We start from the raw sequence: 23,427 nt of genomic DNA on the forward strand, positions 1-23,427 counted from the left end.
CATGCCACCACGCCCACCTAATTTTGTATTTTTTGTAGAGACAGGGTCTTCCTATGCTGCTTAGGCTGGTCTTGAGCTCCTGGGCTCAAGTGATCCTCCCACCTTGGCCTCCTAAAGTGCTCATATTATAGGCATGAGCCACCACCCCCAGCCCATGATTCTATTTTTAATGTATAAAAATGCAATAACAGGTATAACAAAAACCCTCCTTGTGCCCTACTCCCTCATCCCTGAGGTAATGCTACTCTGTGTTTAGTATACATGCTTCCAAACTTTTCCCGATTTACCTACATACATAATTACATAAAGCAAAATAGATTTGTTGTGTGGTTTTTAAAATCTTTTTTCTTTCCATAAAGGGTAACATCTTGCAACTTGATTCTTTCACTTCATAGTATCACTTATATCATATGATATTCTTTCACTTCATAATTTCTTTCCTTCCTAGGACTTAGAGGGTCACCCTATTCATTTAAACTCCTGCATAATCCATAGTATGGATGCAACATAGTTTATTTAATAATTTCCCCATTGACGAATATTTACATTATGCTTAGTGGGCAAGTATTCCTGTAGCATAGATATCTAGAAATGGAAGAGTTGGGGTGAAGACTATGTAGATATAAAATTTTAATTGTCCTCAAAAATGTTGTGCCAACTGACTCTATTGTCAGCAGAATAGGACAGCATTCATTTCCCCACACCTTTTCACTGCTAGGTATTCGCCAACTTTTTGTTGAAGTTATGGATGAATAAAAGGGATTCCATCCAAATTTGAATTTTTCTGATCACTCATGAATTTAATTAAATATCTTTATATGTTTATTGAACATTTGTGTTTCTTCTCTGAGTTTTCTGTCCTTTGTTCATTTTCCTGTTGAATTGTTGTATCGTTTTCTTCCTGATTTATAGAAGGAATTAGACACATAAATGATTTTGGAAAAAATGCTTACATTCAAAGTAACATTTTTCACAACAGTTTGTGTCACATCATTAGTTTGACTTATATAGACAAGACATACATGAGTTCTAAATTAAAAATAAAACACATGCTAGGTGCAGTGGCTCACGCCTGTAACCCCAGCACCTCAGGAGGTCGAGGCAGGCGGATCACCTGAGGTCAGGAGCTTGAGACCAGCCTGGCCAATATGGCAAAACCCCATCTCTACTGAAAATACAAAAATTAGCCAGGCATGGTGGTGGGTGCCTATAATCCCATCTACTTGGGAAGCTGAGGCAGGAATTGCTTTATTTATTTTTTGAGATGGAATTTTGTTCTTGTTGCCCAGGCTAGAGTTCAATGGTGCGATCTTGGCTCACTGCAAGTTCCACCTCCCGGGTTCAAGGGATTCTCCTGCCTCAGCCTCCTGAGTAGCTGGAATTACAGGTGCCTGCCACCATGCCGAGCTAATTTTTCTATTTTTAGTAGAGACAGAGTTTCACCATGTTGGACAGGCTTGTCTCGAACTCATGACCTCAGGTGATTCATGTGCCTTGGCTTTCCAGAATGCTGGGATTACAGGCATGAGCCACACGCCAGGCCAGGACTACATTTTAAAAGCAAGAAAATCATCACAAAAGTCAGGGTGGTGGTTACCTATTAGGGTTAGAGAGAGGAATATGATTGGAAAGGGGCACACTGGGGCTTCTGGGATGCTAGCAATAATCTTTTGTAACAATGTTTACATGGGTATCTGCTTTATAATTATTAAACTGAATATTTGGCCAGGTGAGGTGGCTCATGTCTGCAATCCCAACAGTTTGGGAGGCAGAGACAGGAGGATCACTTGAGCCAAGAGTCCGAGACCAGTGTGGGTAACAGAATGAGACCCTGTCTCAGAAATTAAATTAAATTAAATTAAATATAAACAACATTTATGTTATGTGCACTTTATGCACATTGTAGTTCTCAAATTTTTTTGATGGGGGAAAAAAGTTGAATGGCTTCACTTGCAGCCCTGACATCGTCCCATGTGGGGCTTTCATAATAAGGTTTGGGAAAAGAGAGGAGGAAATGGAGGTTCTGCTGATCTTGGTGCCACCCAGAGTTGGATTCTGAAAGGTATATTATGATCTAGAGAGGAATCATTAAAGATACAATTTGGTGGGAAGAGTGGAGCGGTGTGCTTGCGTGTGTGTGCTTGCTTGTGTGTGTGTGCTTGCATGTGTGTGTGCTTGCATGTGTGTGTGTGCTTGTGTGTGGGTGTGTGCTTGCATGTGTGTGTGTGTGCTTGCCTGTGTGTGTGGTGGTGTTGGTGGAGAGAGATAGACACTAAAAGGAAAATGTAGGAAAAGATTTGAATGAAAGCAGAGCAGATCCCACCGTCTTGAAATGACCATCACCCAGCTTTCCTCCACATGCAGGAGATAGTCCTGTGTAGCAAATAGTTGTAGTTTGCATTTTAATCTAGAAATAACTTTTTCATTTTCCAGAATTCTCAGTGAAAATTATTTGACTGAATTACATAAGGATTCATTTGAAGGCCTGCTATCCCTCCAGTATTTGTAAGTTAGTTAATCATATTTTTGAGTTTTTAGTCATATTATCTTTAAAATGAATAAGGGGTTCAAATTAGATAATCTCTAAGATTTCTTCCAGCAATAAAATTCTGCAATTCTGTAAGTTTGTATAGGGTCTCAGCCCATCTCTAGCATTAGCTACGTCCTATGCATTTTCAGTTTTTAAATTGTATAGACAAAATACAGACAGAAAAAAGTTCACATGGTAAGAAGATCTGAGCAGTGACTGACACCCATATGAAGCTTGTTTTATAAGGATTTACATACCATCTTCTTCTATTCAATCTACAGCCAATAGATCAAAGCTAACCTAAGGTCTGTTTTTTAATAGCCTATTAAGTTAAGAATGGTTGTTGCATGTTTAAAGGACTGTGAAAGAAAAAAGAAAGAGAAATATGTGAGAGAGATCATATGTGGCCCACAAAGCCTTAAAATATTTACCGTCTGACCTTCACAAAAAAAGATTTGAAAAAGTTGGTTTAGTAGGCTGAAAGGAATTAAAGTTAACTTCAGATTGTTGCCTAAAGGAGAAGAAAATATAGACTACCTACATTCATTTGAACATCATTAATCCAGAATTTTTTGATAATTTAATCGGAATTAAATTAACATTTAAATATTTGAAATCAGCTGAATTATAGAAATAATATTATCAAGAATATTAAGCTACCAAGAGAATAGACTAGTATTAAGGATTTCATTTCGGGAATTGTTATATTAAAACAGATGTTTAAAATGATGGTTAAGTGGTAGAGCTAGAAATGTTTACACTAAGAAGCATATCAGAAATGCCCCTAACTCTTCACTAATTCCACAGTAACTATCTCCCCAGCCCTGTTACCAAGAAAGGGTTACCTGCATAGTATTTCTGTCTGTTTAGAGACAAGAAGAAAACTATGTTCAATTGCTATGAAAGCTTGATTCTTATCCTCTGTCCATAGAGGTGTGTATGTCATTAATCCTTATTAGTGATGCTCTTTTGCAAACAGATTCTTTCAAATATGAAAGGCTAAAGGAAAGTGGGTGTGAAGACCCTCAAGTGGATGCCAAAGTGCTACAGAGGCCATGAAGTAGTAAAACTACATTTGCTTTAAAATAATCATTTTCCTTCTACTCACTCCCCCAGCTATTATTTATTTATTTATTTATTTTTGAGACGGAGTCTCGCTCTGTCACCCAGGCTGGAGTGCTGTGGCGCGAACTCGGCTCACCCCAAGCTCTGCCTCCCGGGTTCACTCCATTCTCCTGCCTCAGCTTCCCGAGTAGCTGGGACTACAGGCACACGCTGCCACGCCCAGCTAATTTATTGTATTTTTAGTAGAGACGGGGTTTCACCTTGTTAGCCAGGATGGTCTCGATATCGTGACCTTGTAATCCACCCGCCTCAGCCTCCCAAAGTGCTGGGATTACAGGCATGAGCCACCGCGCCCGGCCAGCTATTCATTTGTTTTACAAATATTTGAATTTACTTTATTTCCATGTGTCAGTTTTAAACATGGTGGGCAATGCAGATGAGCAAGACCTAGTCCATGCTTTCAAGGAGTTTATGCTCAGAAAAAATGGGATGAAAAATAACTACATTAAGAAGAAGAAATGGATGTGGGCACTAGGAGGCATAAATTGTTTCTGAAGCATAGAAGAGGGGGAAATGACTTCAGTTTGGACCAAGGAAGATGTTACTAGAACAATCCCATTTGAATAGGACTTTGAAGGGCCATTGTGTAGCATCAGACAGACATCTTGGGGACAATATTCTAAACTTGCAAAAGGGAAATGGGAGAAGGGCAAAACACAGAAAAGTATTCGAGGAATGCCATGAGTACCTGTAGATTACAAGGAGGGAGAGTAGGAAATTGGAGCCAGATCTTCTAGGGCTTTGAATGCCAAGCTGAGGAGCCATCATGGGGAACCGTGTTATCACAGCAGTGCTGTAAGATGGATCTGCATCACAATCATTGAGAGGACACGTTAGAACTCAGTTCTGGACTCCACCCTCATAGTTATTGATTCAGTTGGTCTAGAGTGGGACCAAGAATTTGCATCCTCAATAATTTCCCAGGAGGTGCTGGTCTTTGTAAGCCACTTCTGGAGAGTTTATGTGATGACTGTGTGTAGGATAGTTTAGGAAGGGAGAGACTAGAGATGGAGACATCAGCCAGACAATGTTGCACCATCCAGGTAAAGGGGGAGGGAAAAGCCCCATCACTGTATAACTGAAGAAATTGCTTTCATGAAGTATTAAAGCAATATAAAACCCAAAATGAATTTCTATTAATATGATAGAAATTAATTGTATTAATATGATTTGAATATTAGTTCAACATTATGTATTAAGTAAAGGGGTAACTTCCTTTCAAATGCTGTTGAAAGGATGTCTTTTATTTCTTCTGATACTGAACTGGTTTAGGCAAACAAACCTAAGCTAGGAAGGTGTATAAATGTGAGGCTATTCGTTTTAATATTAGAAACTATATATAGAGATAAAAGCCTTGAGCTCATAATCTAGGATTTGATGAGACTACAAAAGAGCATCTAATCAAGTCTACTGCTCTCAGGAAAAATTAATTCCAAAGTCTATTAAGTTGTATATTTTATTTACTAAAAGTATGAAGGTGAGACTCTAGGAGAGGTACAGGCAGGGTTAGGAGCTCTGGAAAGTTCAAATACAGGTCCAAATGTTTAGAGTTGAGATGAAAAATGTGTATTCAATATTATTCTAAACTCTTGCTATTATTCATACTAGTCAACACTGATAACTTACCAAGGCAATATTTTCCTTTTATTTTTCCTAGAGATTTATCCTGCAATAAAATACAGTATATTGAAAGACATACATTTGAATCGCTACCATTTTTGCAGTATATGTAAGTTACAAATATAACTTCATTACATTTGGAATTTTTATAAAACTTAATTATAAACCTTTTTGCTATTCATTTTGAAATATGATTAAAATTTGACCAGTGGAAAGGTATTAAAATTATACAGCAAGTCCTTTTTGTCTCTAGCAAAGATTAGTGTGAGAATTATTACACAGATCATAGTGAGTCATCAGAGAGCAGTGGTTCTCAACTGGTGTGATTTTGTACTCAGGTGACATTTGGTAATGTCCAGAGACAGTTCTGGTTGACAAAACTGTGGTTGTGCTCCTGGCATCTGGTGGGGAGAGGCCAGAGATGCTGCTAAACATCCTGCAAAGTATAAGACAAACCCCCAAGGCAAAGAGTTATATAGTCCAAAATGTCGATGGTACTGAAGTTGTGAAATCCTGTTCTAGAGAAATAAAGATCAGTTAACACAGGTATTTACTGAGCGTTCACTGTTTTGTAGCTAATGCACCACATGTGCAATGTTAAAGTATAAATCATAAGCCAGTATCTTCCACAGTGAGATTTCCTTAGTGCACAGAGAAAGGATTGAGGTTATGTTCCATCCTATATAAAAGACTCACAGCAAATGATAAATGTTCTGAAATAATTTTTTTTCCTTTGGCTTATGTTTTTTTTTTGTAGAAATCTGGGCTGCAATTTAATTACAGAACTGAGCCTTGGAACATTTCAGGCCTGGCACGGAATGCAGTTTTTACACAACTTGTAAGTGAAATAGAAGATGAATACGTGTAAACAACTATTTTGTATAAAAATTCATACAATTATTGGTTAGCTGGGTATAAGCCCATTACGAACTCTGAAAAGCATGTCTTAAGATCCATTCATTTTTCTCAAATGGGGAAACTAAGGTACAAAGAGGCCAAGAGACTTACACAGCCTATATATGACCTGCTCTGCTTATCCTAGTTCTGACCTATGGCATGGGCAAGAAAAGGCATCAAACAAGTGACCCTCAAATTAGCCTTGTTGCTGGGAGGGGTGGCTCAGGCCTGTAATCCCAGAACTTTAGGAGCTGAGGGGGGCGGATCACCTGAGTTCAGGAGTTCAACACCAGCTTGGCCAACATAGTGAATCCCCATCCCTACTAAAAATACAAAAATATTAGCTGGGCGTAGTGGTGCAGTTTTTTGCTCCCTGGAGGACTTTGTGTTAAGCTTTCTTCTTTGCAGCTACATGTTGCAGACATTTAAGCAGTTTGAAACTCTGCATGTGAGCAGGAATCAAAGTTAAATCCAAAGTGTAGGGCTGGGCGTAGTGGCTCATACCTATAATCCCAGCACCTTGGGAGGCCGGGGTGGGAGGATCACTTGAGGTCAGGAGTTTGAGACCAGCCTGGCCAACATGGCAAAACCCCGTCTCTACTAAAGATACAAAAATTAGCAGGTCGTGGTGGCAGGCGCCTGTGATCCCAGCTATCGGGAGGCTGAGGGTCGAGAATGGCTTGAACTCTGGAGGTGGAAGTTGCAGTGAGCCGAGATTGTGCCACTGCACTCCAACCTCCCCTCCAGGCTGGTCTTGAACTCCTGTGACCTCAGGTGATCTGCCCACCTTAGCCTCCCAAAGTGCTGGGATTACAGGTGCGAGCCACCATACCTGGCCAGAATGGTGTTTATGTTAAGCTATTGTGCAAAAAAAAATTTTGTAAAGAAAATACGTCGCTCTATTTTAATTCCATATACTTTCCTGACTACTCTTCTACCGTAAGTGCAAAAATTCTATGATTTCTCTGTATAATATACCCAGCAAATCAGAGTGGGTATATTCAATGGCCTGCAGGGGATTTTAGACTCAAGGTGAAGATTCTCCTCTACATCTGACTTTAGAAAATACTTTCCACCTTTCTTGTGGTTCAGAAATCTAGTTTCACACAGTTCATTTTGAGGTAGAGGGAGGTGTTCGGGATGTGTCTGGATTAGAGCAGCGGTTTCTGCAGATGCTCCTCTCTTGTCTTCATTAATTTGCTGATGCTTAACTGAGGGAAGAGACACTGAGGGTCTGTTTTTCTTTTGCCCTCACACCAGAGAACAGGCTCATTAGGTCCCTCCACCAAGAGGTTTGGGTAGCATCAATACAAATGTCTTAAACTCACCACCTTTACTAAGCACTTTATAACAGTGGGAGTCCCACATAAGAATCTGGCGGCTGGGAGCGGTGGCTCATGCCTGTAATTCCAGCACTTCTGAAGGCTGAGGTGGGTGGATCACCTGAAGTCAGGAGTTCGAGACCAGCCTGACCAACATGGTGAAACCCCGTCTCTACTAAAAATACAAAAATTAGCTGGGTGTGGTGGCAGGCACATGTAATCCTAGCTACTCAGGATGCTGAGGCAGGAGAATCACTTGAACCCAGGAGGCAGAGGTTGCAGTGAGCCAAGGTCATGCCATTGCACTCAAGCCTGGGCGACAGAGCAAGGCTCTGACAGAGATGGGGTTTTACCACGTTGGTCAGGCTGGTCTGGAACTCCTGACCTCAGATGATCCACCCGCCTGGCTTCCCAAAGTGCTGGGATTATAGGCCTAAGCCACCAGGCCCAGCCAATAAATGGAAACTTTAACTCAAAAGAAGGAAGGGAGGAAGGGAGGGAGGGGAGGGAGGGAAGGGAGGGAAGGGAGGGAAGGGAAAGAAGGAGGGAGGGAGGGAAATGAAGAAAGAAAGAGAAAGAAAGAAAAGAAAAAATTGTAAAACCATAAGGTTAAAGTAAACCTTTTTTCTTCATACACATTAAGCACATGAGTTCAGATTACAGCTTTGCTTCTTCATAGCTTGGTGACCTAGGACAAGTTATGTAACCTCTCCGTGCCTCAGTTTCCTCATTTATAAAATAGGGCAATAATAATATCTACCACATAAAGTTATTGTGAGGATGAAATGTGAAATGCTGATCACAAATACATAGCAGCCTAATAGATACTCACTGTAATAATTATTATTTTTATAATTTTTTAATTATATAATAATTATTATAAATTTTTATAATTTCTGCAAAAGTACAGTGATGATTCTTAGGTTAATCTAAAGGGTGATTTTCTTTTATTTCTTTTTCTTGTTCACTTTAAAGAATTAAAATAGATTCCAGCATTTTGGAATAAAAATTCACATCAAAATGAATTTATTCATTTTATTGACATATAAACAAAATGTCATTTGTTTATTCAATAAACATTTATTAAATCCCTAGTAAATTTCAGACATCATGCCAGGCACAGGGATGACAATGACAATAAGATGTGGTCTCTGCCCTCAAGGAGCTGATAGCCCAAGAGACTGACAAGTAGGCAGGTGGTTACATGCAGTGTAACGAAGGCTGTGATGTCATACAAGAAGACAAGTGGGAGTATGTGATGGGAGTATGGTTTTGACCAGTACCTCCTCTTAGATTTATCCCTTTTTCTTTGGGTATAAAGCAAAAGAATTGGTCCTAGTTTTTTCCTTAACTGTGCAAATTAAACCATAAATTTAAAAAACTTTATAAAGATAAAAGGCAAGCAGTCAGGCGCAGTGTCTCACACCTGTAATCCTAACCCTTTGGTAGGCTGAAGGGGGTGGATCACCTGAGGTTAGGAGTTGGAGACCAGCCTGTCCAACATGATGAAACCCCATCTGTACTAAAAATACAAAAATTAGCTGGGCATGGTGGCGGGCACCTGTAATCCCAGCTACTCAGGAGGCTGAGGCAGGAGAATTGCTTGAACCCAGGAGATGGAGGTTGCAGTGAGCCAAGATGGAGCCATTGCTGTCCAGCCTGGGCGACAGAACAAGACTCCATCTCCAAAAAACAAAAAAGGAACTTGAATTATGGACGAACAACTTGAATTGAATTATGGAGGACACTAGAAATAGTGTTTCCTACTGAGTCAGGGCTTCCTACCAACATTGTCATTTCTAGGGTTTTTGACCTGAAATGTTCTGTGGCATATTTTTTCTTTGCTATCCACTTCTTTTTTTTTTTTTTTTCTATTTCTTCCCTGCTTTCTCTCCTCTATCTTCTAGAGACCTAGGTAGTTCCCAAAGGAGTAGTGCTTTACAGAGTCTAATGGTGATTTATTATGTAAAAGCAGAAACTTATTTTTTTTTTAACCTAAAAGTTCCATACCAAAAAATGAATATAAACTTTTTATGCAGTTTCACACATGGAAAATGCAGGTTTTTAATTTCATTGCATTTTTCAGAATTCTCAGTCGCAATCCTCTCACTGTTGTCGAAGATCCATATTTCTTTGAACTGCCGGCATTAAAATATCTGTAAGTACTATAGTACTCTCATGAGTCATGAGATGATTTATGCTTTTTAAATTTGTCATCAAAGATAAAGTATTTTGCATTTAGGCTAAAAAGTCATAATTTAAATTTTAACTGAGTTATTGAAAAAAGTTATTGTCAAAGAAGAGGATTAAGAAAGGACGTATAACGGTCAAGACAGCCAGCGGGGGAAGAGAACAGTGTTGAAGAACCCGTATAGATTTGGAACCTGTAGACACATGGAGGAATATTACTTAACCAAGAAAGCAAAGAGGAATAGGTGTTCATTATTCTAAAAAGGAAGAAAAGAGTAAATCAATATGGGTGAATGCAATATGAAATGAGAAGTAAGATAATGGTAAAAAAAAAAAAAAGTGTAAGTTCTGTTAAATATCATTCATTTGATGATGTAGATCAACTTAAATTTCTTTAATAAGATCTCTCTAGAATTTTACAGCAAATAAACTGTTGAAGTGGCTTGTTTTATAGAGAAGCCAAAATAGAAGTAATCACATGTCCTTGAATTATCTTTTGAAGTACAGAATTTTGTAATGGGTTCATATCATGAATGTTTCGGCTTTCTTCTTCAGAGACATGGGAACAACGCACATCACACTTACAACACTTAAGAACATTCTCATGATGACTGTTGAACTGGAAAAACTGTAAGTTATTTTTTTCTTAGATTTATTTTTACTTAGTTGGTTTTTTAGGTTTGTTTTATTATTTTCTTAAGTCAGGTTTATTGAGATATAATTTTCATATAACATTCACCCTTTATAAGTATATAGTTTGATGAGTTTTGACAAATGTATAGTTACATAACCACCACCACATTCCCAATATAAAGCATTTCTGTCACCTCAGAAAGGCCCCTCGTTTCCCTTTGTAGGCAATCCCTTCCTCCCATCAGCCCCTGTTAGCTACTAATCTGATTTCTGTTCCTATAGTTTTGTCTTTTTCAGAATGTCTTATAAATGAAATCACGTAGCATGTAGCATCTTGTGTTTGACTTCTTTCACTTAGTATTGTTTTTTATTTTTTTTTGAGACAGAGTCTCACTGTCGCTCAGGCTGCAGTGTAGAGGCATGACCTCAGCTCACTACAACCTCCGCCTCCCAGGTTCAAGTGATTCTCCTGCCTCAGCCTCCCAAGTAGCTGGGATTACAGGCGTGTGCCACCATGCCCAGCAAATTTTTGTATTTTTAGTAGAGATGAAGTTTCACCATGCTGGCCAGACTGGTTTCGAACTCCTGACCTCAAGTGATCTGCCCGCTTTGGCCTCCCAAAGTGCTAGGTGTGAGCCACCTCGCCCAGCCTCACTCAGCATAATTTTTTTGAGATTATGCTACTATCCATGTTGTTGCACCTATCAGTACTGCTGGCCCTCCATATCTACAGGTTCCTCATCCATGGATTCAACTAACCATGGATGGAGAATATTTGGAAAAAATAAAATATATAAAATAATACAACAATAAAAACAGTAGAAAATTTAAAACACAGTATAATTATTTACATACCATTTACACTGTACTAGGTATTTAAAGTATACCCGAGGCTTATGTCATTTATTATACCAAGTATTATGTCATTCCATGTAAAATACTTCAGCATCTGTGGACTTTGGTATCTGCAGGGGGTCCTGGAGACAATCCCCTGCAGACACCGAGGGACAACTTTTCACTCCTTTTTATTGCTCAGTAGTATTCCAGTTGTGTGGATGTATCCATTTGTTGATCCATTCATCAATGTATGGACATTTGGGTAGCTTCCAATTTTTTGCAATTATGAATAAAACTCCTAAAAACACTCATATACAGGTCTTTGTGTGAACCTATGTTTTCATTTCCTTGGGTAAATACCTAGGATTTGGATTGTTCACATGCTTAGTGTATATTTAACTTTTTAAGAAACTGCTAAACTGTTTCCTAAAGTGGCTGTGTCATTTTACATTTCCAAGAGCATTGTATGAGAGTCACAGTTGTTCCACATCTTCAGCATTTTTTTTTTTTTTTTTTTTTTTTTTTTTTTTGCAACACAGTCTTGCTCTGTCCCCAGGCTAGAGTGCAGTGGTGCCATCTTGGCTCACTGCAACCTCTACCTCCTGAGTTCAAACAGTTCTCCTGCCTCAGCCTCCCAAGTAGCTGTAGACATCCACCACCACACCCAGCTAATTTTTATATTTTTAGTAGAGATAGTGTTTCACCATGTTGGCCAGGCTGGTCTTGAACTCCTGACCTCAATTGATCCACACCCCCTGGCCTCCCAAAGTGCTGTGGTTACAGGCGTGAGCCACCATGTCCAGCCCAGCAGATGTTTTTTTGAGACAGAGTCGTTGCTGGAGTGCCGCAGCAAGATCTCAGCTCACTGCAACCTCAGCCTCCCAGGTTCAAGTGATTCTCCTCCCTCAGCCTCCTGAGTAACTGGGATTATAACCACACACCACCATGCCCAGCTGATTTTTATATTTTTAGTAGAGATGGGGTTTCGTCTTGTTGGCCAGGCTGGTCTCAAACTCCTGGCCTCACTTGATCCACCTGGCTTGGCCTCCCAAAGTGCTGGGATTACAGGTGTGATCCACCATGCATGGCCCAGCCCAGCAGATTCTTACATTTGAGTTTTTAAAGAAATGTTCACCTTTCTACTGCTAGATGTGTAGTGGAATCTCATTGTGGTTTTAATTTGCATTTCTTTAATAGCTAGTGATGTTGAATGTTCATGTGCAAATATTTTCTTAACTGTTCAAATCTATTCCCATATTTTAATTGGATATTAATATTTTTATTGAGGTTTTTTTTTCCCTGTAATTCCATTGGAGATTCGTTATTATTGAGTTTTAAGAGTGCTTTAGGCCAGGCACGGTGGCTCACGCCTGTAATCCCAGCACTTTGGGAGGCCAAGGTGGGTGATCACAAGGTCAGGAGATCGAGACCATCCTGGCTAACACGGTGAAACCCAGTCTCTACTACACACACACACACACACACACACACACACACACACACACACACACACACACACACACACACACACACACACACACACACACACACACACACACACACACACACACACACACACACACACGAGACCATCCTGGCTAACACGGTGAAACCCAGTCTCTACTACACACACACACACACACACACACACACACACACACACACACACACACACACACACACACACACACACACACACGAGATCGAGACCATCCTGGCTAACACGGTGAAACCCAGTCTCTACTACACACACACACACACACACACACACCCCCACCCACACACACCCCCCCACCCACCCACCCACCCCGGGTGTAGTGGCAGGCACCTTTAGTCCCAGCTACTCGGGAGGCTGAGGCAGGAGAATGGCGTTAACCCAGGAGGTGGAGCTTGCAGTGAGCAGAGATCACGCCACTGCACTCCAGCCTGGGCAACACAGTGAGACTCCGTCTCTAACAAAAAAAAAAGAGTACTTTATAGATTCTCGATACAAGTCTTTTCAGGGACCAGGTACAGTGGCTCATGCCTATAATCCCAGCACATTGGGAGGCTGAGGCAGGAGGATTGCTTGAGGCCAGGAGTTTTAGACCACCTGGGCAATATGGTGAAACCTTGTCTCTACCAAAAACATAAAAATTAGGCAGGTGTGGTGGTGCTCACCTGCGGTCCCAGCTACTCGGGAAGCTGAGGTGGGAGGATTGCTTGAGCCTGGGAGGTCGAGGCTGCAGTGAGCTGTGATCGCCACTGCACTCCAGCCTGGGTCACAGAGTGAGATACTATCTCAAAAATTAAATAAGTAAATAAATAAAAACAAAAAACAAGGCCTTATAGATATGTGTTTGGTAAATATCTTCTCTCAGGTTGTGGTTTGTCTTTTCATTCTGTTAAAAGTGTTCTCTGGCTGGACATAGTGACTCACATCTGTAATCACAGCACTTTGGGAGGCCGAGGCAGGTGGATCACTTGAAGTCAGGAGTTCGAGACCATCCTGGCCAACGTGGCAAAACCCCAATCTCTACTAAAAATACACAAATTAGCCAGGTGTGGTGGCCCATGCCTGTAATCCCAGCTCCTCAGGAGGCTGAGGCACAAGAAGTGCTTGAACCTGGGAGGTGGAAGTTGCAATGAGCCAAGATTGCACCACTGCACTCCAGCCTGGGCAACAGAGTGAGACTCTGTCTCAAAAAAATAAATAAATAAATAAATAAGTAAAGTTTTGTGAAGAGCAGAGGTTTTAAATTTTGATCAGCTTTAAGTTAGCAATTTTTTCTTATATGGCTTGTGCTTTCTTGTTTCTTACCTAAGATATCTTTAAGAACCTGTTGTTTAATCCAAAGTGGAAGAGATTTACTCTCTATGTCTTCTCCCAGAAATTGTATAGTTACATTTAGATCTATGATCCATTTTGAGTTAATTTGCATATATGGTGTGAGGTTTATTTTTTTTTGTTTTTTGCAATTTTATTTTTATTTTTTGGAGAAATGAGGTCTCACTGTGTTGCCCAGGCTGGTTTCGAACTCCTGGCCTCAGGTGATCCTCCTGCCTCGTTCTCCCAGAGTGCTGGGATTATAGGCATGAGGCATCATGCCTGGCCTTCTTTGTACATATAGGTATAGATATATATCTGTCTATCTGTATCTATCTATCTATCTATCTATCTATATATATATATATCTTCATCAGGTGTGATGGCACATGCCTGTAGTTCCCGCTACTAGGGAGGCTGAGGCGGGGGTATCACCTGAACCCAGGAGGTAGAGGTTGCAGTGAGCCAAGATGACACCACTGCACTCCAGCCTGGGTGACAGAGCAAGACCTTGCCTAAAAAATATATATATATACGTATATATATACGTATATATATATTTTATATATATATTTCTGCAGGGCCCTATTGTGAGTTTGTTACACAACTTACTGCAACTTAAATTGTGCCACCACCACCACCCACAACATGGCAAGCTAAATAGAAACTGAGTTATGCTAAGGCTGGTTGAGGGCACCATGCAAGATTAGCATGGAAAGGGCCCTTCATTTAGCATTCTGCTCCGTTCATTTTTGTCAGGTCACTTCCTTATCTTCACCAGGTTGTCAGATCTGTTTTACTGCTCTAGCCTCACTTTCCTCAGCCTCCTGCAGCATCTTCCCTGTGAGCTAGATCCCTTCCGCTCTGGATGAAGTCCTCTTCGTCGACCAACTTTCTCACTTAGTTCTCTAAGATAGTGAGGGTCTGTCTGCTTTTTTCTTGACCATTAGTGGACAAGAAAAATGCTCTGATTGTCCGTAACCATTTGTCACCAAGGACATAAAGACATTGAACTAATTTCCTTATTGGAGTTCATTATTGGAACTCTTGAGGAGTTTACACATTTATATACAAAGTAAGTAGGCCAGCTCATTTGTCTTGGCTCATGTGTAATGATCTTTAATGCGTATTGAAAAATTACTATTCTCAAGTAAGGATAATGTATATCTCAGGTCACTAACAGTCTCAAAGTTTTGTCAGTATACTTTAAAACAATCCTGTGAACAGATCTAGATTGAAGGAGACTAAAGAATCATGAACTCAAGGCGGCGCCGGGGCAGGTGCAGAGCTGGCAAGCACGTGGTGGGGCCCCTGAGGCGTGCAGAGGGTCACAGCACCTGGGAGCCTGTCGCTGGCACGTCCGGGCGGGAGGTTCGGCGGCGGGAGGCAGCATGTCGGTTGCAGGGCTGAAGAAGCAGTTCTACAAGGCGAGCCAGCTGGTCAGTGAGAAGGTCGGAGGGACTGAGGGGACCAAGCTGGACAATGACTTCAAAGAGATGGAGATGTCATCAGCAAAGCGGTGATGGAAATGCTGGCAAGGACCATCAAGTACCTGCAGCTCAACCCAGCCTCCCAGGCTAAGCTGACCATGCTCAACACGGTGTGCAAGATCCAGGGCCAGGTGAAGAACCCCGGCTACCCACAGTGGGAGGGGCTCCTGAGCGAGTGCCTGATCCGCCACCAGGAGCTGGGCAACAAGTCCAACTTTAGTGACACACTGCTGGATGCCGGCGAGTCCATGAAGCACCTGGCAGAGGTGAAGGACTCCCTGGACATAGAAGTCAAGTAGAACTTCATTGATCTCCTCCAGAACCTGTGTGAGAAAGACCTGAAGGGGATCCCACACCACCTGCAGAAGCTGGAGGGCCGCCGCCTGGACTTAGACTAAAAGAAGCAGCAGGGCAAGATCCCCAATGAGGAGTTACACCAGGCGCTGGAGAAGTTTGAGGACTCCAAGGAGGTAGAAGAAATCAGCATGCACAACCACCTGGAGACCAACATTGAGCAGGTGAGTCAACTCTGGGCCCTGGTGGAGGCGCAGCTGGACTACCACTGGCAGGCCATGCAGATCCTGGACGAGCTGGCAGAGAAGCTCAAGCGCAGGATGCGGGAAGCTTCCTCACGCCCCAAGAGGGAGTATAAGCCCAAGTCCCGGGAGCCCTTTGACCTCGGAGAGCCTGAGCAGTCCAACGGGGGCTTCCCCTGCACCACACTCCCCAAGATTGCAGCTTCATTCTCTTTCCCATCTTCCGACAAGCCCATCCGGACTCCTAGCAGGAGCATGCCGCCCCTAGAACAGCCAAGCTGCAAGGTGCTGTACGACTTCCAGCCTGAGAACGATGGGGAGCTGGGCTTCCATGAAGGCGATGTCTTCACGCTGATCAACCAGATCAACGAGAAGTGGTACCAGGGCATGCTGGACGGCCAGTTGGGCTTCTTCCTGCTCAGCTACTTGGATGTGCTTGTGCCTCTGCCCAGTGACTCACTGGTGCCCCCACCCCTCCCCTCCATCCACATTGGGTGGCACCCCCTTCCAAGTCTCCTGCCTTCCATGGGCTCCTGCTGCCAAGGCAGTGTCCAAGCCTGCCGGTGCCACCCAGGCCCAGGCCCTTGAGGTACTCCCTCAGCAGGGAGCCACACTTGGGTGGGAAGCTTATCTGGGTGGGTGGGGATGCTTGTTTACACTAGCGCTGACCCCCAATGGTGACGGCTCCCTTCCCCACTCCATGGCACCGGCCTCTTCCCCCCTCCCCAACTCCTCACCCAGCTGGCCCAGGCGGGGCAACACTAAGTGCTCTGAGAAACACTAATGTTCCTCCAGGGCAGCCCCCACCTCTGTCCTGACCCCACGGGGGCCCAGCCCACAGCCTACCCTCGAGTTCCACGGCCTTAACAGGCTTGGATCGAGTGTCCCTGTGGGGTGGCTCAGAGACAGGACCCTGGTTTTAAACCCCCCCACAAGCTTGCTGCTGGTGATGAACCCTAGCCCCACTCCAGGGCCACGGTACCCCAGCCTCACACATGCACTCCTTCTCCCCAAGGCCAGGGCAGAGGGCCTCACTGTTTCCTTGGCCTGCTGTCAGCTTGCAGCCAGGAGACAGAGGCCAGCTGGGATCTGCCCCACCTTCCCCCCACACTGACCCCCCTAGCCAGGACAGAGAACATGGCCTCCTGTAGGGCCCTGCCTCCCAAGCTTTACCCTCACAAAGCCAAGTGCATTTTCAGCTTTTTAACTGCCCCCAGCCAGGCCCACGGAAGCCTGTGTCACTCTGACACAAGCTGCCACCACCAGCCACCTACACACACCCCCAGCACACCTCGCACGGGACTGCAGCCCCAGCCGTACTGCTAAGGGCCAAGCACAAAGGCTCCAGTGAGCAAATGTTCAAGCCCTTGGTAGCCAGGCCTCCCCTTGCCGAGCCGCAGCCACCCCACCCTGTTGGAAGTGGCCCCAGCCATCTCCTCTAGACCATGGCAGGCAGCCCCGGGGTCCCCAGACCCCTGCCCAGGCCAGCATGTCTGCAGCCCCGACATCTGCTTCCTCTGTCACCCAATCCAAAATCGACCAAATGGAGGGTCCTCTGGGCTGGGCCACATTCACATTCCCCTCCCGCTGAGGCCCAGCGAAGCCTCCGGACCCCAGGCTCTACTCTGCACCCTCACTGTCAGCAGTACATGAAGGGCACAGACACCCTGGCAGAGATGAGCACACAGCCTTGGGCATGGTTCAGGGCAAACTGAAATGTATGCCTGAATTTTGTAAACAGAAGTATTAAAGGTCTGTCTACAAAAAAAAAAAAAAAAAAAATCATGAACACTAAATGCAGTCCAATGTTTGATTGGATTCTGAATTTTTTAAGCCATGTTATGATTGGGACAATTGTGAAAATGTGTATATAGAATGCATAGCAGGCAATGATAATATTAAGTTCCATTGGGTGATGAGAGTCTTCTGGTTATGGAGGAGAATGCCTTGGTTCTTAGGAGCTGCACACTGAAGTCTTTAATGGTGAAGGGTCATTATGTCTGCAACTGACTCTCAAATGGTTTGTCCAGAAAATGTATAGACATACACACATGGAAAGGAAATGTGGCAAAGTATTAGCTACTGTTGATTCCAGATGAAAGTTATACAGGTGTTCATTATACCATTTGAAAATGCTTCCTAGCCATCCTAAGCCTTAAAGGAAAAAAGGAAAATGTTTAAAATGAAAAGTTGGGGGCAGGAAAAGAATAACAAAACCTTTGGGCTCATGCCTGTAATCCCAGCACTTTGGGAGGCCAAGGAGAGGGGGTTGCTTGAGCTCAGGAGTTTGAGACCAGCCTGGGCAACATGGTGAAACCCCATCTCTACAAAAAATACAAAAATGAGCCAGGTGTGGTGGCACACACCTGTAGTTCTAGCTACTCAGGAGGCTGAGGTGGGAGGATCACTTGAGCCCAGGAGACAGAGGCTGCAGTGAGCCGAGATTGCACCACTGCATTCAGCCTGCGTAACAGAGTGAGACTCAGCCTCAAAACAAAAGAAACATCTTTGTGTCAGAGTTAAGGTTGCTATATAAGTAAAATGCTAGGTTATGGTTCTGGGTACATTCAATCTATATGAAGATCAGAGGCTTCTATTGGACCCAAAGGAATACTAGTCACTTGTGATTATTCCTCTATAGGTTCGAAAGATGTATCAGGCCAACTTATTGGATGCAGTTTTAATCTAAAACTCTATACATTGTACCCCCAACTCACAGACTTCATGTATCCATTGAATACTCTTCTGTTTCCACAGTCTTAATGTGGCCCTAACAAAGTTATCCTTTTAGAGGACTCAGAAAAGGCCCCCCTACAACTTCTGTAATGTAAAATTATGGTAGTTAACATTTATTGATCACTCACTGTGTGCCAGACATTTTTCAGGTAGGGATTCATTTAATCCTCAAAACTCATTCGAGGTAGGTACTATTATAATGACAAGGCCAAGGAACAGAGATTAAGCAATTTGCCCAAATTTACATTATTCACAGAGCTTGGATTTAAGCCTAGTCTGGCTGTGGAATCTGTATTCTTAATGACCATGATATACTGCTTAAGATTAACCTTGATAATTTATTCCAGTTACAGAGATTGTTTTTATTTCTCTGAAACTGCCCCCAAGAAGCCATAACAATAAATTAATCAATTATCTTGGTTATCTCTTTTGCCCAAATTTATATTTTGAAAAAAATTCAAACATGCCAGAAAGATGAAAGAATACTACAGAATCCAGTCAAAGATCAGGCACTGCATGTCATGTCTTCATTTCCTTTAATCTAAAACATGCCTCTACTTTTTTTGATCTTTCATGACACTGGCATTTTTTAAGAGTCAAAGATAGTTGTCTTGTAAGTTGTCCCACAATCCGGATTTCTCTGTTTCTACATGAGATTCAAGTTAAGCATCTTTGGGAAGAATACTGCATAGGTGACGTATCTTTCCTGCCTCGTGACCCCAGGTGGCTCATAATGCTAAGTTTGATCACTTGTTTAAGGTGATCTTCCAGATCTCTCCACTGTAGTTATTTTGCTGGGTGTGGTGGCTCACACTTGTAATCCCAGCACTTTGGAAGGCCGAGATGGGCAAATCGCTTGAGTCCAGTTTTAGACCAGCCTGAACAGCAAGGTGAAACCCTGTCTCTACTAAAAATAACAAAAATAAAAAATTAAAATTAGCTGGGGTGGTGGTGCAAGCCTATAGTCCCATCTACCTGGGGGGCTGAATTTGGAGGGTCACTTGAGCCCAGGGGTGTCGAGGCTGCAGTTAGCTATGATTTTGCCACTGTACTTCAGCCTAGGTGACAAGAGTGAGACCTTGCCTCATAAAAAAATAAAAAATAACTTTTCCCTTTGGTAATTAATAAATCTGTGGGGTGGTACTTTGAGATCAGTGAAGATCCTGTTCTCAAATGTCCTTTCACCCAACTGTCCAATGATAATCTTTGTCTGAATCAATTTTTATTACATTGGTGATTGCAAAGTGACACTTTTTAAAAATCTGTCATTCCTTCTACATTTATTAGCTAGCATTATTTCATTAAAGAACAACTCCCCCTCTTTCAAAATATCATTCTTCATGGATTTTTTATATATTATGTTGCAGCTTATTGTTATTTTTTGAATGCTCAAATTGTCCAGATTTGGCCAATGCAATCTCCGTTATTTTTTTTAACCCCACAATCCAGGTTAAACTGAGCTATTTTTAATGCCCAGAGTAATTTATAATATTTCCCACTCCCAACAGGAATTGAGAAAGGGCCTCCAGAAGTTGGGGGCTTATTCGGACTCTTCTTAGAAGTCTACCTTCTTCCTGTGTACTTTCAGCCCAAAGTGAGATTTTTGAGTCGGGAAGAGATACCTCTGCATTAAACTACTGATCAGTGTCACCCAATTCTAATCCCAACCACCTTTATTCTAGGCATACCATACTCACTGCCATGCTTACCCTTCGGTTGGGTACCTGTGTCCTCCTTCCCATTGGCCTTCTGGTTCCTACCCAACTGTCCAGTCCACAGGCCTCAGTAACACCTTTTTGCCCAGTCCTGTGGTAGCATTGGCTGCCTCCTTTACCTACTCAAGTAACTGCTTTACCACTAATTTATTGTTTTGTGTTTTCATCTATAGGATCTTACCTAGCCATATGGCCTGCTGCCTCTGCCAATTTAAAAATAGCATTGAGGCTGTCTGCAAGACAGTCAAGCTGCATTGCAACACTGCATGTCTGACTAACAGCGTACATTGTCGTGAGTCCAAATTGCCTGGTGATAAATTGTTACATTAAGTATTTGTTTTTAAATTTTTATTCTTAATTGATGAAATTTTAAGCTAATAATTGTTTTATTTACTCATTCAGATTTCAACTCCCTCACCTTCTGAACTACTCCGTTGCTGGGAGTCAGGTTCTCAGCTATTATTACAAAATTTAATAATGGAACAGTTCCATATGCATAAAGGACCAAGAGAAAGGAATGGGAAGGCTAGGGAATAACATTAACATCCACACGCTGTGTACTGTGCTCTCTGCTTAGTGCTTTGCCCCCAGTGATAATTTCTTCATATAGTGCAATGTAGTTTATAAGCTGGTTTTATATCCATGAGGTCTCAAGTACTCTCTGCCTTTTAGGACAGATGTAGATCCTGTTTTGTTTTTGTTTTTACAGTTTTATAAGAGTAGAAGTGATGCTGTTTTATTTGAAGCCTGAGAGCTTCTGGTTCCATAACCAGAAATTGCTACCTGGCTCTTCTAATGGAATGGAGGGCTTTTCCATTCTTAGTCCATCCAATCTGAGATTCAGTCCGAGTCTCAAACCTTTCTATTCACAGAACAAATGCTCAAGTGCTTTCAAGAGTTTTTCTGTAGATTAGGTTTATTAGCACCAACTTCATGACTTCTAAAATGTGACTGCTTGAATACAGGTATCTACCAGTGACATGGGGTGGATAATTAATAATGCTTGGCTACTTCTATAAAAACAGTGTTGCTTATTTTTCAAAACTTTTTCTTTTCTTTTTTTTTTTTTTTTTTTTTACCAATTATATTCTTCCCTCCTCCCCAAGAGGTGGGCAGAAAAGCATTGTTAATCTCCTTTTACAGATGAGGAAGAACAAGATCAGAGGTGCTAAGTGCTGTAGCCTAGTGCCAGCTCTTCTGTCCCCAATTCTGGGCTCTCCCCAAGCCCATGTTTCTCCTTTCTCGCAATCTTTACTTCTTCCGCTGACCTTCAGCACCACCCAAAATACTTTTAGTTCTGGAAAAGAAGCCCAGCTGCACACTGGCACACTTGACCTTCATGCAGTCAGAAGCTTTGGATGATTCCCCATCCAAAATATTAGAGATGAATGAAAGCAAAGTAGGCATCTGACAAAAGTTGCTTTTTCCCTTCTGCATTTAGGACCTTAAGTAATGTTTATCCAGAAACTATCATACCATAGATTCATTGTATATTAACAACATAGGCATACAATCTGGCAAATTAAAAATCTCTTAACCTACACCCTGGATCCCTGCCCAAATTTAAGAAAAGAACTAAGGTGGACACTGTTTTTTTCCATATTGCATCTTCTGTGATGGGGCTATGATACGTGGGAGCGGAGAACAGGGTGGGTAGGTGGAGCACATGCCAGATGAGGATCTATCAGCAATGGGAGGGGGCCTCCACTTTAGCATCTCCACCCTGCTCCTCTCAGAGGACCACATTTCATTGCATTCAGCTGTGATGGTAGCAAGAACATGGGCACACTGAGGATGAGGAGAGCGGGAGCCTTGTGCTCTCTCTGCATATGAGGCAGGACAGCACAGGGTACGGAGCAGTCTGCAGAGAGGCCAGCTCATCAGCTCATCAGGGAAGCACTTGTCTTCCACCTTGGGCTTTGACTGAGCACTGGGCAATTGGCCCCTGGGGATCAACGGAATAATCCTAAGCAGAGTTCCTCTATGTCACACTATGGAATGTTCCAAGTAGGTGGCCATGTTTTCAGAAGATGTCTTTTCCTCCTTTTGTTGTTGCCATTTCATAGGTTTAGGTTTGGGTGTATGTTTCTCCTCTCTGAATGGCACTCGAATGTTTGCTGACCCTTACTCTGTGTGACTGGGGTGTACAGCTATGGACTGAGTATGAAAGATGATCAAAGATCTTTCATGATCAAAGCAGTCTCTTCTTTTCTGACAGCTGAAGAAGCTTCTGTAGGGAATCCAGAAGGAGCGTTCATGAAGGTGTTACAAGCCCGGAAGCAGCACACGAGCACTGAGCTGACTATTGAGTCGGAGGCGCCCTCAGACAGCAGTGGCATCAAGTTGTCAGGCTTTGGGAGTGAGCAGCTAGACACCAATGACGAGACTGATGTTATCAGTGCACTAAGTTACATCTTGCCTTATTTCTCAGCAGGAAATCCAGGTGGGGAATCAATATTGTTACCGTTTGCTAAACTGCTTTTTTCAAATGTGCAAGATGGAGATAGGCTCCTGAGTATTTTGAAAAACAACAGACAGAGCCCCTCACAGTCCAGCCTTCTAGGTAACAAATTTAAAAACCAAACATTTAAAAACAAACTAGAAACTGTGCAACTGCAGGAAAACAGCCCAGCAAAGATTCAAAGTGTAGGCAAAAACCTGCAGAGAGTCAACAGAGTCCTCACGGGCCCAAGAAGCATCCAGAAAAGGCACTTCAAAGAGGGGGGAAAGCACAGCACTAGGAAAGAACAGGATTCCCAGGCATTTGTGGACAATGCTGCCAAAGAAAAAAGGCTTGAGGGTTCAGCCCCAAGGGAGCTGGAACAGCCTCACATAGTGCAGGGGCCTGAGAAGGTAGCAGGAAACACCATCTACACCAAGCCTTCATTTACCCAAGAGCATAAGGCAGCAGTCTCCTCTGTGCTGAAACCCTTCTCCATGGGCGTGCCTTCTGCCTCTAGCCCTGCAAAAGCCCTACCTCAGGTCAGAGA

At 42.7% G+C, this 23,427-nt stretch overlaps 4 protein-coding genes across 9 annotated transcripts in view; 3 read left to right on the forward strand and 1 right to left on the reverse strand.

Moving 5' to 3' along the window:
* Positions 1 to 23,427, forward strand: part of LOC129016550 (leucine-rich repeat-containing protein 37A3-like) — a 33,933-nt gene that overhangs the window by 5,441 nt on the left and 5,065 nt on the right. For 2 of the 5 annotated variants that reach the window (XM_063655426.1, XM_063655425.1), the window contains exons 3-9: positions 2,434 to 2,505; positions 5,313 to 5,384; positions 6,033 to 6,113; positions 9,581 to 9,652; positions 10,240 to 10,314; positions 20,611 to 20,729; positions 22,656 to 22,880. In XM_063655426.1, coding sequence (XP_063511496.1) covers positions 2,434 to 2,505; positions 5,313 to 5,384; positions 6,033 to 6,113; positions 9,581 to 9,652; positions 10,240 to 10,314; positions 20,611 to 20,729; positions 22,656 to 22,880 — 716 coding nt within the window. Of the gene's footprint in view, positions 1 to 2,433; positions 2,506 to 5,312; positions 5,385 to 6,032; positions 6,114 to 9,580; positions 9,653 to 10,239; positions 10,315 to 10,703; positions 12,841 to 20,610; positions 20,730 to 22,655; positions 22,881 to 23,427 lie in introns of those variants that run through there. The other 3 variants (XM_054455897.2, XM_054455898.2, XM_063655427.1) reach the window with 3 other exon arrangements.
* The window catches only part of LOC129016551 (neurofibromin-like), a 90,486-nt gene continuing 67,148 nt past the window's right edge, over positions 90 to 23,427 (reverse strand). The window contains exons 4-6 of one of the 2 annotated variants that reach the window (XM_063655460.1): positions 5,282 to 5,321; positions 4,344 to 4,461; positions 90 to 901 (exon numbers count right to left, since the gene is read on the reverse strand). In XM_063655460.1, coding sequence (XP_063511530.1) covers positions 823 to 901; positions 4,344 to 4,461; positions 5,282 to 5,321 — 237 coding nt within the window. In that variant the 3' untranslated portion in view covers positions 90 to 822. Of the gene's footprint in view, positions 902 to 3,975; positions 4,462 to 5,281; positions 5,322 to 23,427 lie in introns of those variants that run through there. The other variant, XM_063655459.1, reaches the window with a different exon arrangement.
* On the forward strand, positions 15,483 to 15,749 carry LOC134738631 (endophilin-A2-like). Its single transcript, XM_063655464.1, has one exon. It carries the CDS (start codon positions 15,483 to 15,485, stop codon positions 15,747 to 15,749), a length of 267 nt encoding a protein of 88 aa, XP_063511534.1.
* Positions 15,832 to 20,599, forward strand: LOC129016553 (endophilin-A2-like). The gene is made up of 2 exons (XM_063655462.1): positions 15,832 to 15,968; positions 16,218 to 20,599. Exons 1-2 carry the CDS (start codon positions 15,936 to 15,938, stop codon positions 16,572 to 16,574), a joined length of 390 nt encoding a protein of 129 aa, XP_063511532.1. The 5' UTR covers positions 15,832 to 15,935; the 3' UTR covers positions 16,575 to 20,599.

This window comes from Pongo pygmaeus, chromosome 19, assembly GCF_028885625.2.
Source record: "Pongo pygmaeus isolate AG05252 chromosome 19, NHGRI_mPonPyg2-v2.0_pri, whole genome shotgun sequence".
Classification (NCBI taxonomy): domain Eukaryota; kingdom Metazoa; phylum Chordata; class Mammalia; order Primates; family Hominidae; genus Pongo; species Pongo pygmaeus.